We start from the raw sequence: 13,460 nt of genomic DNA on the forward strand, positions 1-13,460 counted from the left end.
TCTAGTTCAGATCTGCTTTTAAAGGATAAACAAGGTGAAGTAAATGTGCATGTACCTTAACTAGTTTATTCATACTATACAGTCCTCCATATGAATACAACAATACATAATAATTATTCCATTTACATGTCAGCTCTCACTGAGTTAAACTAAAGGCTTAGAACTAATGGAAGGTACAGTTTGGATGCTGCTTTTTACATTAAGATGATCCAACATGTGTCTAGAAACAAGTCCTCCACATTCCACTACATCACCTTATTTTTTTTATGAAGTAAAATTCACTTAATTATTATTATTATTCCAGTAAATGCTCTGAACAGTCTCGGCAGCTCGACTCTCTTTATCCGTGTGTTTCTGTTCATGTGTTTTTATCAGCTTCAGTTTTCACATTTAAAGGACGCAGAGGAAACGCCAGTAATTCCACAAAGACGATGAAATATAGTTTTATTTTTTATTCTAATCTTGGTCAGAAACAAACTGCAACAGAATCTGTGAATAAATAAAGATGAATAATATAGAAGTGATGAGGAGACGTCCATCTCTGTCCTCTCCTTCTGCTGTGGATTAAAGGCAGCAAGTGGAGAATTAGCGCCCCCTGCTGTTTATCATCAGACACACAACTTCTAATATTTAACAAACATTTCATATTTTCTATGAATGAAACATGAACCACAACTCATTTAATCTCTCCCACACATCTGACCTCATCTCTACATGAATCAATCTGTCCTGCACAGATATGACTGGAATAATAAATCATATTTTATTCATATTATTTAAAGAATGTCATTAATCTAATCTGAGGTTCCACAGAATCACTAGTCTAGATGGAAATGTTCTGTTTCTATGATGGTTTTATTTAATATGAATCATGCACCTTAATATACATTACTATGGTTCTTTAATCCAGTACAAGGGACTCTAGTATTCCACTATTAATATTAAAGAAGAATAAAAATGGAAAAACAATCAGTTGTTGAAACTATTAATTCAGGACTGGAGACAAAGATGGAGGACAAGCTTCCTGTTTATTTGGTCTCCATGGAAACAGTCCATCTCTGATCAGAAGGTCTTTCCATGTAAATGGAGCCAGTGAGAACTTTTTTCTTTTTCTTTATCCATGCCGTATGTTGCTGTCACTCTTCTACTTTTAGATTCTGATCATTAGTTTTCTTGTCCGTCATCGTTGTCTCATTATTCAGCTCAGTTTGACTCTTGTTCTGTCGTCAGAAGGATTTTATTCTGAGTCGGATCAGAGTCAAAGTTCCCACTGGACAGTTTTAGACTGTTGGTGTCTGGATGAATAAGAAGGAGCCACAGAAAATCATGAAGCTGTTAAAACATGATCAACAATGAGACAGAAAACCAGAGGAAGGACTAAAGGAACCCAAATTAACAAGGACTTCAACTTCATGATCAATGTGGAACAAAAGACTCTGTCTCCTGGATCCAGACACTGAGTCTAAACTTGTCCTGGAGGTCAGACCTGCAGTTTGCATGTAGTTCATTCATTCACCAGTTATTATCACACAGACTCTGACTTCTCTGAGCTGGAAGCTGCTGCTCTGCTGTCAATCAATGTCAATGTTTTGGAGCTCAAGTGGAATAGAATGTGACTTAAGAGTTTTATTTTGAAATGTTTTTATTTTAAGTGCTGAGTCTGTCGGGTACAGCTACTGAATTATTAATACGTTTGTGTATTTTCAGGTTTTATTATTTGTGTCCAGAGGTTTGAATAAAACATGAAAAAATATCAATGATGGTTTTTATTCACATACTTTAGAGACAACATCATCTTCTTTCTTCTTGGAGTCTCTGAGCAGTTTGATATAAAAACTCTCTTGCAGCTCACCTTTAACCACAGTTTAAACACATGCACAAATCAGCCATAACATTATGACCATGGTACGTGAACAACACTGATTACCTGGTTCTCATGTCTCCTGTCAGTGGGTGGATATATCAGACAGCAAGTTGAACATTTTATCCTCAAAGTTGATGTTAGAAGCAGGAAAAATATTCAAGAGGAAAGATTTGACTTTGAGAAGAACCAGACTGTGACGTCTGGACGACTGGATCAGAACATCTCCATGTTCCTGGTCTGTAGTGGTCAGTATCTATCAACAGAGGTCCAAGGAAGGAGGAGAACCAGAGGAGAACCTACTGGAGCTCAGACTGCTGAAGAAGTTGATGCTGGTTCTGATAGAAAGGAGTCAGAACACTCAGTGGATCACAGGTTGTTTAGTTTGGGGCTATGGAGCTGCAGACCAGTCAGGGTGTCCATGCTGACCTCTGACCTCTGATGAAAGCTCCTACAATGGACACATCAGAACACATGGAACCTAATAATAATAATAATAATAATAACAATAATAAATCCTACTGTTCTTTAAAGACTTGACTCAAGCTTCCTCCTTTAATTCCCTGTTCCTCCACAAACATTTCCTACCACTAAATATTCCTGCGTATACACACACATGAAAGGCCCTTCTTGCTCAGTTGTTCTAAAAAGTCCTGCTAATGTCTCCCCCACGTCTCACTACATCTTTGTTGAGGAGCTACAGAGTTCCTCTCGTGGTCTTCTGTTCTCTACTGACAAGCAGCTGGTAAACTGATGAGGTTTTCTACGTTATGTTCAACCTGTTTGCTGCTGGAGGGCTCAGTTCAAGGACAATTACAGCAAACTACAGAAACCTGAGTACAGTTTAAAACCAGTACAAAAATGTGAAAACTTTTGGAAATGTCAAATAAATGAATCAGTGGGGACAAATGTCAGTTTTATTTATTTAAAATTAAATCTAAGAAATGATTCTACAAAAAGTGAAGGGGTCTGAAATCCTTTCTGTATATCCATGTGTTCACTGAGACTTTATCGGTTTAATAATAGAAAGCTGGTCTTTGAGGAAATCAAAAGTATTTATTTTTTATTATGATCAATTTTACAAATCAGCGACATCAACTTTTATCTGAGATGATTTATTTTAATCACTAAGTAGTAGATTTAATAAATTAAATGGTCTATAGATTCTTTCTCATTAAGACAAAAAGTTCCGATACATAGAAATCAAAATGATGAACAAGATGTAATGACAGCTTGGTTAAAATGATCTAAGCTTCAAACACACATTATATATGGTTCCTTCCTCATACATGAGTTAGAACGTTTTTAAAATATGGATTTAAGAGGAGAAAGTGAGTCAAAGTTCAAAAGACTATATTTGTATGACGTGTTTTTCATTTGAAACCATTCTTATGTCTGAAGACTTCTTCCATATTAGCTGAACGTCAAATCTTATTGTACTTTAACACAATGTACAGTCCACCAGTTTCATCAGTTTCATCAAAAGGTGATAAATTCACCTAAATAAAAATAAAATACAGTGTAAATGAAAGATTACTGTCAATCCAAGACACAACTTCAAATGACTGAAAACAGGGTTCATGAAACAAACATATTTCATGATTATTGAAAGAGAAAAAGATTAAACAAAAATAAAATCCCTCTTAAAACCTTATCTGAACCAACAAATAGAAATATAAAGAAAACTATAAAATGAAAAAGTAAATAGCTGCAGTATCATTTGTTCACTGCTACAGGTTTGGTGCATCATGTAAAATAATAACACAATAAGAATTAATTTCAATCAAACTGTGACTGCTTTGTTTCTGACTGGTCTCTTTAGCTCATTATAACACACGTGAACCTTTTCTGAACTAATTCATGTTGTTTCAGTTTGACTTTAAGGGAATATTGTCATTTTCTAAATCCTGCCACTGATGGAAATAACTTGTTCTATTGTCGTCACAGTCAGGTCTCCTTTATGTCACGGTTTGTCAGTCCATCTGTTTTGTCCGTCTTTGATTCACGAGTCACGTCCAACAGTATCATCGTCTTTAGCAGGTTTGTGTTGTGTTGACTCAAGAACACATTTGATCCAAACTCTTAATAGCTTCAGATCTTGAGATGTTTCTCCACTGATCTGGAATTTCTCCAAAACCCTGGAATTTTAACTTATAGTGATCTTCCAGTTCTTTTTGAAACTGGCACACAAACCATTTCCAGTATTCCAGTTTGGACTCATCAGGGGTAATTTTCCAGTCAGCATACTCTGGACCTGCAGTTCTGTAATCTTTATAAGGAACAGTTTCCTCTGAATCATGACGAGGGTAAAAACAGCCGTCACTTGAAACATTTGTTGTGCAGAAAGTGATGCATAGCTCCACCGTGTCTTTATAGTGCCATCCCTTGATCCCAGACATTCGATGGAAAGGAACACTGTGGTCATCAGGAGCATGATCTTCAATAGTGTTGGTACAAACAGCTGCACAGAAGGGACACGTTACCCAGCAGCATGAGCACAGCTGCCTGATGAGGATTTCATCTGTCTTCTCTCTGGATTCCTTCATCTTATCCAGGTTGAAGCTGCTCATCTGCTCAGTGATGGACTTGAGTCCTTTCTTGGTCGTTTCTCTGAGAAAGTCAAACTCCTTTATGTCACTGAAGTTTTCAGAACTAATGGTATCAAACTTTACGTCTCCTTTTAGCAAACTGGAAAACTCCCTCAGCCACATGTCAGTGTCTCCTTTCTGTGTTTGGACTTTCTCTGTTGCACCAGATAAAGCCTGGTTCACAAGTTCAATGATGTCTTTGACGTTTTGCCTCAGGATACTCTCCACTTCATTTCTGTGTTCTGTGGAGATGTATTTTTCTACTTCAGCTTTTATAAAAGCCTCTGTTTGCTTTCTTGGGTTTTGAATGTAGGTGATGAAATCATTAAAGTCCTCTTTCTCAGCGAGTGACTTCAACACGTATTTCTCCAGGTTCAGCCTGTTCCCGTTGAATGCTGGATAATTACACTTCATCCGTCCAGCGAAATCAATGGCGGTCTTGTTATAGACAGCCTCAAGAGTCGAAGCTTTCAGCTTTTCACAGATCAGTTTTCCAAGAACAACAGCAGAGGAGCTTCCTTTACAGAAGCTTCTAAAGATGTTGTAATATTGTGTTTTCTTGCTTTCTAAATAAGTGACTGGATCGTTGTTCACTTTGAATTTCATCTGGGACTCTAGAATCCAGCTCTCTGACTTCTCAAACATGTACAGCAGCAGATCAACTGTAAACGTCTTTTTCAAAGTATATTTCCACTCCGACTGAAATGTTTCCACTTCTTCTTTTACATGTTTGGCCACTTCTTGCAGGTACGTTGACGTGTAGCCTCTTGTAGCTACAGGTTTGCTCTTGATTGCTTTCAGGGAATGTTCTTCAACTTTGTTAATGAGCAACCTGATCTGTTCTTCATCTTCACAATTAAAAGCACTGCGAGATTTAGGTGTTTCAAAGAAATTCGTCAATGCTAACTGAAGTTGAAATTTTTGTTTCCCTTGCTGTTTGGTTGTGCCCTTGTTTTGCTGCTCAGCATCTTCACATTTGTGTTTTTTCAGGATTACGTAATCCAAATGACGTGGAACCACTGAAATTTTTTTATATCTGCCACTTCTTTTGGATTCATCTATGAGAGCCCGTTCAATGCCAAGTTCTTGAAGGATGGCAAACTGATCTTCTTTCAAGTTGATGTCCTCGACAGGTTTTGTATTTGCTGTTAACTCAGTAACCCAGCCGCTCCAGACAGAGTTGAACTTCTTCTGAAGCTCTTCATCTTTGGCCTTGTCCTTCAACTGTTCAGCGAGCTCTTTGCTTTGTTGTAGCAACTTGTTCTCAAACTCTGTTTTCTTGTCATCGAGCTCTTTCTGAGCAGTTTTTAGCTGGATAACTTCATCCAGTTTCTTTTTCACTCCTTGCACCAGGTCCTTGCGAAACTCCTTGATTTTGTTTTTGAATCGTTCCATCCACTGGGCCAGTATGTCTTTATCTCTGTCATCTGCAAAGTACGTTGTCACTGCTTTCTTGATTTCTTCGTATGTTTTACTCATTTCTCTATTAAGACAATTCAACTCAACTCTGTCAAGCTCTCCGTTTTCGATTCTGTTGTAAAGCTGGTTTTCAATGGCCAACATGTTGCTCCTCAGGACCCAGGTCCAGTTACCATACTGGACCTCAAGTTTTCTGTACACTGAGATTTCAAGTGTGTTTTTAAAACTGAAAACAAAGTTTTCTTTCAGGAGGGCATTCCACAGGTCCTGAACTTTGCTGCTGAACTGTGAGAGAGTGATCCCATCAGACTTTGAAGCTTTAGAGAGGATGAAGCTCTTCAGTTCTTGGATGCTCTCACAGTAACCTGGATTGGGAGGAGCCATGGGTGGACTGCCCTCCCAAAGCTGGGCAGAGTATTTCACATCTTTCAGCACATCAAATTCGATGATGTCGCTGAAGCTCTCTGCACTGGAACCCTCCTCTTTGGCTGCTAGTTGGGCCATCTGGTCCAGTTTGTCTTGCAGGTGTCTCTTTCCATCCATGTTTTTTTCTGCCGCAGCAACATCTGTAACGTTCTGATGGACAAACACGCAGCTGGGAGAAAGTTTGACTTTCTTTGTCCTCATGAAAGCCTGAACAACGATCTGGAGAACATCTTGCATCTCAACTGAGTTCTCTCCAAAAATATTGATCAGCGTCATATTTCCCAGACCAACAACAAACGTTGCTAGTTCATTGTCGTGGTGACGAATAGCATTTCCAGCTAACTCAACAGCTCGCAGTCCTTCAGTGTCCACCACTAGAACATAGTCAAACTTAAGGTCTTTCTTGAGCTCCTCTGACACTCTGACCAGCTGCATGAAGGCACCCTTTGTGCACCTGCCAGCACTCACTGCAAACTGCAATCCAAACATGGCGTTCAGCATTGTTGATTTTCCGCTGCTTTGTACGCCCAAAACTGACAACACAAAAACTCTCTGGTCACCCAGTTTGTTGACGACCTCCTGTAAAATACTGGAAAACCACGTTAAAGGCACATGACCTGCATCACCGTCCATCAGCTCCAGTGGGTACCCTGATATCATCAGCTGTGCAGCCAGCTCAGGGTATTTGGACCAGTCAGTCAGTGTGTGCTGCTCGGTATCTGTTGTGACATGAGCTTCATAGATCTGTCCCATTTCTCTGAAGATGTGCTCCGAGCCTAAATTTGCAGACTGCAGTTTTTTTGATATGTCTTCAAGCCTCATTTGCGTCAGCAGTAACTGATCAAACTTATCACGTTTGTTCTTCAAAGCCAAGACCTCAGACCATGTTTTATCGTAGCTTTGGAGAATTAAAGACAGATTGTCTGTGGAGAGGGCATCCATTAAGATCTGCATCCATTTAAGGAAATACTCTTTGTCTGTTGGTGGCAGTGATGAGAGGCTTTCAATGAACAACTCCATCAGTTTACTGCAGGAAGCAGCACATTGTTTTTTCCTTATGTCCTTCAGTTTCTTTTTCTTCTCACATTTGTCCTTCTCAATGTGTCCTTTGAGATGATTCAGCTCTTTCTTTATTCTGCACCACTCATGCCACAGACGGCCCTGGCAAGGGAGAAATTTGTCTTTGATATTTGAAACATCCATCCCCTTTGGTAAATCCACTATTTTCATAGCAGCAGATTTCCCTTTTTGGCAGACTGGGTCCCTTTCATCCACTCTGATTCCAGATACCTCAGCCATGGTTTCTAGCTGGAAGGAGTTTCTTGATCTGGAATTACCAAGAGAAGACAAATATTCTCTAATAATCTTTTTCAATTGTTCGGATATATCTGACATGCTTCTTTCTTTGAGCCCCAGTTTGTATTTTCCTTTTTTCTTAACAACATCACAGTTGTCATCAACAATGAGACAAATGAGAGGCTTTTGAGATTTTAAAAGGGTCAACATTCGTGGCCAACTTTTGTCGTCTTTGTGTAGAGTTGGGACAAGAACAACGTTGATTGAAGATTTCTCAGTCAGTATGTCACGTTGTTTTTCAGTCAACAGAGCATCACCATGAAGATTACAGAAGGCAATGCAGTCATTGAAGGCATCATTGGGTTTTCCAGCGGGGCAGTACCAGGCTATCTCTGCAACACCATCCATCAAATGGCGAGACTTGGTGCTACCTGGGCAGTTTCGGTGGAAGAAGGTGCTGTGGCGCTCGTTGATCAAAGTGTTCATCAGCTCAGACTTAGACAGGGAGAGTGAACCCAGGCGGAAGAATGACACCAACGGTGTCTGAGCTTTGCAGATTGGAATATTCATAGAGACAGCGTGTGAACCATCACTGGCTTGAGTCACCTTCCAACTTTTAGTTATTTGTCTGAATGTCCACAGAGGACACTCGATGTCCATTGTTACTGGGTCAGGAACAAGCAAAGGTAAGGCATACTGACACTGAGACAGCTCTGTAATCATGCTCTGTTTAAGGAAGTTGTCTGAGCAGTGGAATACTGCCATTTGAACGTCCATTGGATGCACATGAGTCTGTTTTGTCTGGTGTGAGTCTACACTGATCATCAAAAAAGAGTCAAAATCACAGTCGCCTGTCTCAGCAGTGTCAGACACTGGATCAGGATCTAGATGGGTTGTCTCAGGACTGTCTGGTCTTACAGGAGTGTATCTGGCCCTATAGTCTAACATCATCAGCCTGCCAAAAAAAGCTTGAGCTAGATCTTTCTCAGATGTGTCATGGTGCTGTTTCATAGGTGGACCTATCTTAAGAAAATCTGCTGGTGTCAGCTTCTGTATACGTTTATCTTGAAGGTGGAGTCTACCAAGAAGAGCTTCAGTTTCTGCTTGACGTTGCTTCTCCCTGGTGATTTCTTCAGACATCTCCACTGTCTGCAGTAAATCAGTAAATAAACATGAACTCTATGTAAAAACCAAATCTGTCATCAGATGGAAACGAGTAGAAAGTCCTGAAGAACTTTGATAAATTTGGACTAATCCTACCGTTTGTTTGTAATCCCTCTTTTCTTCATCTGAGGTACCTGCAGGACAGTAAATCAGAAGTCCAATTCAGTGTTCAGTTTTCTAATGTTTGCTTGAAGTTCCTTTTGAATCATAAAAGCTCAGTTTGTTGTATTTTGTTAAATTCCTCAGAACATTTACCTTTCTCATTGGCTGTGGTGCTGTCAGCATTCTTCTCCAAGTTTTCAATACCACTGCTTTCATTCACTGGATCACACTATGAAAACAAATACCTTCACTTAACATTCATTTAAAAACTAGATCCAGCAAAAAATGCTTAAATAGAGCATAATGATAAGAAAACAGAGTTTGAGAAGAAGCTGCCTCAAGAAAGCAAAGGCACCCCTCATCAAACAGAGAACCACTGAACTAACAGCAAATACTAAATCTGTTGAGCACATCAAGGTGATCATGTCATAGCCACTGACACTAAGGCTGCTTTGTATTTTAGTATCAAATGTATTTTCATTCACTTCTCTTACCGTTTGTTTGTCATCCATCTTTTCTTCATCTGAGGTACCTGCAGGACAGTAAATCAGAAGTCCAATTCAATGTCCAGTCTTCTAATGTTTGCTGGAAGTTCCTTTGAATCTTAAAAGTCGTTTTATTAATCATTATATCATATTATTAGGGGTCCATTCAACAAAGTTGCAGGATCCCTATTCATTTTGTTGTGATTTTTACAACAATATGTTACAGATTGTGTTTGCCAAATTTCATGAAGTTAGCTATTGCAGTTTTTGAGATATTGAAATGTTGCTTTTGTAGCGCCCCCTAGAGACCAAGGTAGCGCTATAATAAGCCAATTTACGTTTTGGCTCATATCTCGAGAACCGTGTGCCCTAGAAACAAACATTTCCGTCTGGTAGCTCTGTCACGATAACAAATTGCGCTGGACCATATTGTCCCACAATTTATTGCCGATAAACGATATTATTGTCAACATAATTTTGAGACCATTTTTGTTACTAATGATAATATGGTATAATAATGCAAGTACACCCTTTCAAAAGCAAAATAACGTTTATTTCTCAAGAGTATTTAACATTATAACTGGAAGGTCAAGAACTTTTAAACATCCTAAATAATTAAAACAAACATAATGTAGCTAACTACACTCTCTGTGAGACCACACCATTTTGCGCTGTTTCATTTTTATTTGACGGCCTCAGTGAGTGTGGACTGTCAGGGTGAAGGCTCCTCTGCATCTCAAGTTGCAGTTTTTTTTTTCCCCCCAGCTGTAAAACTGGACTGGATGGTTGTGTTTCAGGTGCGCGTACAAGTTGGTTGCATTGTCTTTTTTCGTTGCCACTACTTTCAAACAAATACGACGTACTGGCTCGTCAGCCAGTGTTAATGGACTCACCTTGTTCATTGGGTTTAAATCCGAAATGTTCCCACACTGGGGCTGTGGCATTCTTCTTTGAAATCATCCTTTTATTCCTACAAATTTATACTCGTGTTACCTTACTCTCTACTCCTCACCAGGTTCACCTGCTGCTCTCTCCCTCTGTGGATGCTCGCGGACTCGCCCCCCCCACTGAGACAAAGGGACTGGATGACTGACAGGAGGGTTCACTCCATTTATTATCTGTGGAACCAACGCGTCCAGGTGCTGAGATCGATGCAGAGTGAACCCTCTTGTCATCCAGCCTGTTTGGTAGAGAGAGACAAGGAAAACAAACACGTATGCACATGGCAATATATCGAGGCCAGCAAAATTATCGTTTTTATTTATCGTGCGATTAATTGATTTATTGATTATTGTTACTGGCCTACCGCCATTTTTTTCCCGCCATTTTGAAAAAATTGCACCTCAAAGCAAAATCAACTTTTTCAACCCGTTTATCCAGTTCTCACCAAACTTGGCATGAATCATCTATGGACAAAGATAATGAAAAAAACATTAAAAGAACTTTATCAGGGTTATTTATTACAAAGTTATTAGCTAAAGTGTGGCACACTATAAGTCCAAAGCTAATATTTTGTTAAATATATACCCAAACGTAATCAAACTTCATATGATTGATAATAATATGATTCTCTACAAGCACCCCTACTTTTGTGACCCTTGGTCTCTAGGGGGCGCTACAAAAGCAACATTTCAATATCTCATAAACTGCAGTAGCTATCTTAATTAAATTTGGCATACACAATCCGTGACTTTACGTCTACAGGGGGCGCTACAGGTGACACGGAAACATTTCATATGAGTTTAAGGCCTATAACTTTTGAAGTATTCACCCAATCCTATGAAACTAGCAACCAACATAATATGCTTGCGTATAATCATGCCAAATTTTGTGAAATTCGGACTGTAGGAGGCGCTACAACGACTTCATGTTTATATCTCACAAACTATCACAGTAAACTGCTTGAAATTTGACAATAATCATCTGTGGATGACTCCTTACAAGCTCACCAAGTTTCGTGCAATATGGTCTATAGGGGGCGCTACTGGTGAGATTTAAATACTTGAGTCCTATTTCCTACTCAGTTGGCAGACCCACTAGTTACACTTGACATCCTGTCTGGTCTTTTCCCACCTGTTTTAGCCTATGACTCACTCTAGTGGCAGACTGATGGAATGGCATTTGTGGACGACTGCATACAAGCCCACCAAATTGCGTTGCTTCTGACCCGCCTGACTCTCATTCACTTGTCAGCCAACAGATTCCTCCACGGACACTTTGCCTCCTTTCAGGCCGCGTTCGACCCACTTATGCCTCTGTGTCCCGCTCAGGTATGACTTCCCCACGGCATGGACCCCTTTATGATCGCTTGCGATCATCTAGTATCATATTATTTTTATTTTTATTCTAATCTGAATCATCTGTCAGAAGAGGGAGTCTAGACCAAGAGGTGTACAGTACAATAGCTACCGTGACTTCATCTACTGGCTTGTGTACTATAATAAGCCTCAAGTTTGACAATTGACAACCATTAAAACTTACGGATTCTTCAAATGAGTGGAAGAACTTATAGCTGTCAAGTGTTTATCAAGGTTATAATAGTTTTGGATTTTTCATTTTAGTTCAGTTTTTATTTCGTTTTTACCTTTTTCCCTCCAATTCAGTTAGTTTTAATTAGTTTTTAATGTGAGTTTGCAAGTTTTTATTAGTTTCTATATTTCCAAAAATGCTTAGTTTTAGTTTAGTTTTTATTAGTTTTAGTATTAGTTTTAGTTTTTTCATACTTTGGGTTATTTGTCAGGTGTGGGATTCAAAAAGGTCAGGGTGAGTATTGTATAATAAAATTCAACAAAAGATACGTTTAAAAAATGATGGTGAGTTAATAATGATTTTTTATTTTTGGGTGAACTATTTCTTTAATCCAGGGGTGCCCACACTTTTTTGGCTTGCGAGCTACTTTTACAGTGACCAAATCAAAGTGATCCTAAGTCATATTAACTGTTGATACAGTGTTAAAAGCTCTATCCATCTGTTTTTATTTTTATCAAGAAAAATTGGTGCACTGCACCTTTAGAAAAATAGCGCCGTCTTTAAGAAAGACGGTAGTCTTGATTGTTGAAGTTGTGCATGGCTGTGGATGTGTGCCGCTGAACTGAGGGCATGTTGCAAATATAAAGTAAAAATAAATAAAGATAAACGTTTGTCTTGCTGTTTGTTTTGGGGGTGCGACAGATAAATGTTTTAGACTAACATCTGAAACATTTTTTTCAATGGCATGCGATCTACCCGCACTACCTTCGCGATCGACGTAATGGACACCCATGCTTTATCCCTCTCTTTCAGGGGGCGGCGGCGGACTCACAGAGGCTAGCTTGTTTTGGTAATCGACTTTGAGATTAGTGGAGTTTCTCCCCTTGAGAATCAAGCCACATATTTTGTCACAGTCTGTTTCCACTACAAGACACCTGCTTTTATCTTTCTCGTCGTCATATTCAAAAAAGTCCCATACAGGACTTTGCTGCTTCCTCCCAGCTTTTGCTGCAACCGCCATTATGCTGCCAGGTGACGTCACGGACCGTGAGGTGCCGTAAGGTGCTGCTGCTGCTGCCAGCTGGCGTAAAACTGCCAGAGCGGAATAAATTGATCATATGAATCCAACCAGTTGAGGCTTATAATTAAATTGACAGAGACGAAAACGAAGGGAATTATATCTATAATTTCAGTTCGTTTTAGTTCGTTTTCTAAACACGCAATACAGTTTCACTTAGTTATCGTTTTTTTCTTTTAATTTTCGTTTTTATTTATTTCAGTTAACGAAATTGTTTTTTCAATTTTAGTTTTCGTTATTTCGTTCGTTTTCGTTAACTATTATAACCTTGGTGTTTATAGCACAGGAAATATTCAAACATAAACACTGAAAACTGGTGAAAAAATGTTTTTCAATGTCTGCCAACAGGGGGCGGCACAGCGTGGTGGTTAGCACTGATGCCTCACAGCCAGAAGGTTCTGGGTTGTATCCATGGGCCGACTGGGTCCATTGCATGTTCTCCCTGTGTCTGCGTGGGTTCTCTCCGGGTACTCCAGCTTCCTCCCACCATCCAAACACATGCTGGTTAGGTTCATTGGTGATTCTAAATTGGCCGTAGGTGTGAGTGTGAATGGCTGTATGTCTCTCTGTGT

At 39.4% G+C, this 13,460-nt stretch overlaps 2 protein-coding genes across 2 annotated transcripts in view; both read right to left on the minus strand.

Moving 5' to 3' along the window:
- Nucleotides 1–2,867: 2,867 nt before the first annotated feature.
- On the minus strand, nt 2,868–8,686 carry LOC311486373 (interferon-induced very large GTPase 1-like). The gene has a single exon (XM_084542186.1). The coding sequence runs from the start codon at nt 8,599–8,601 to the stop codon at nt 3,919–3,921; it is 4,683 nt and encodes a 1,560-aa protein (XP_084398312.1). The 5' UTR covers nt 8,602–8,686; the 3' UTR covers nt 2,868–3,918.
- Nucleotides 8,634–13,460, minus strand: part of LOC311486872 (uncharacterized protein) — a gene marked incomplete at its 3' end in the record, with an annotated part of 34,435 nt that continues 29,608 nt past the window's right edge. The window contains exons 3-6 of the mRNA XM_084542889.1: nt 9,351–9,388; nt 9,010–9,085; nt 8,851–8,888; nt 8,634–8,735 (exon numbers count right to left, since the gene is read on the minus strand). Coding sequence (XP_084399015.1) covers nt 8,634–8,735; nt 8,851–8,888; nt 9,010–9,085; nt 9,351–9,388 — 254 coding nt within the window. The remainder of the gene's footprint in view (nt 8,736–8,850; nt 8,889–9,009; nt 9,086–9,350; nt 9,389–13,460) is intronic.

Source organism: Chelon labrosus (genome assembly GCF_963514085.1).
Source record: "Chelon labrosus genome assembly, chromosome: 4".
Taxonomy (NCBI): Eukaryota; Metazoa; Chordata; class Actinopteri; order Mugiliformes; family Mugilidae; genus Chelon; species Chelon labrosus.

Coding starts and splice junctions, on each gene's coding strand:
- LOC311486373 (XM_084542186.1), bottom strand. CDS start 8,601: ATGAAACAGCACCATGACACATCTGAGAAAGATCTAGCTCAAGCTTTT.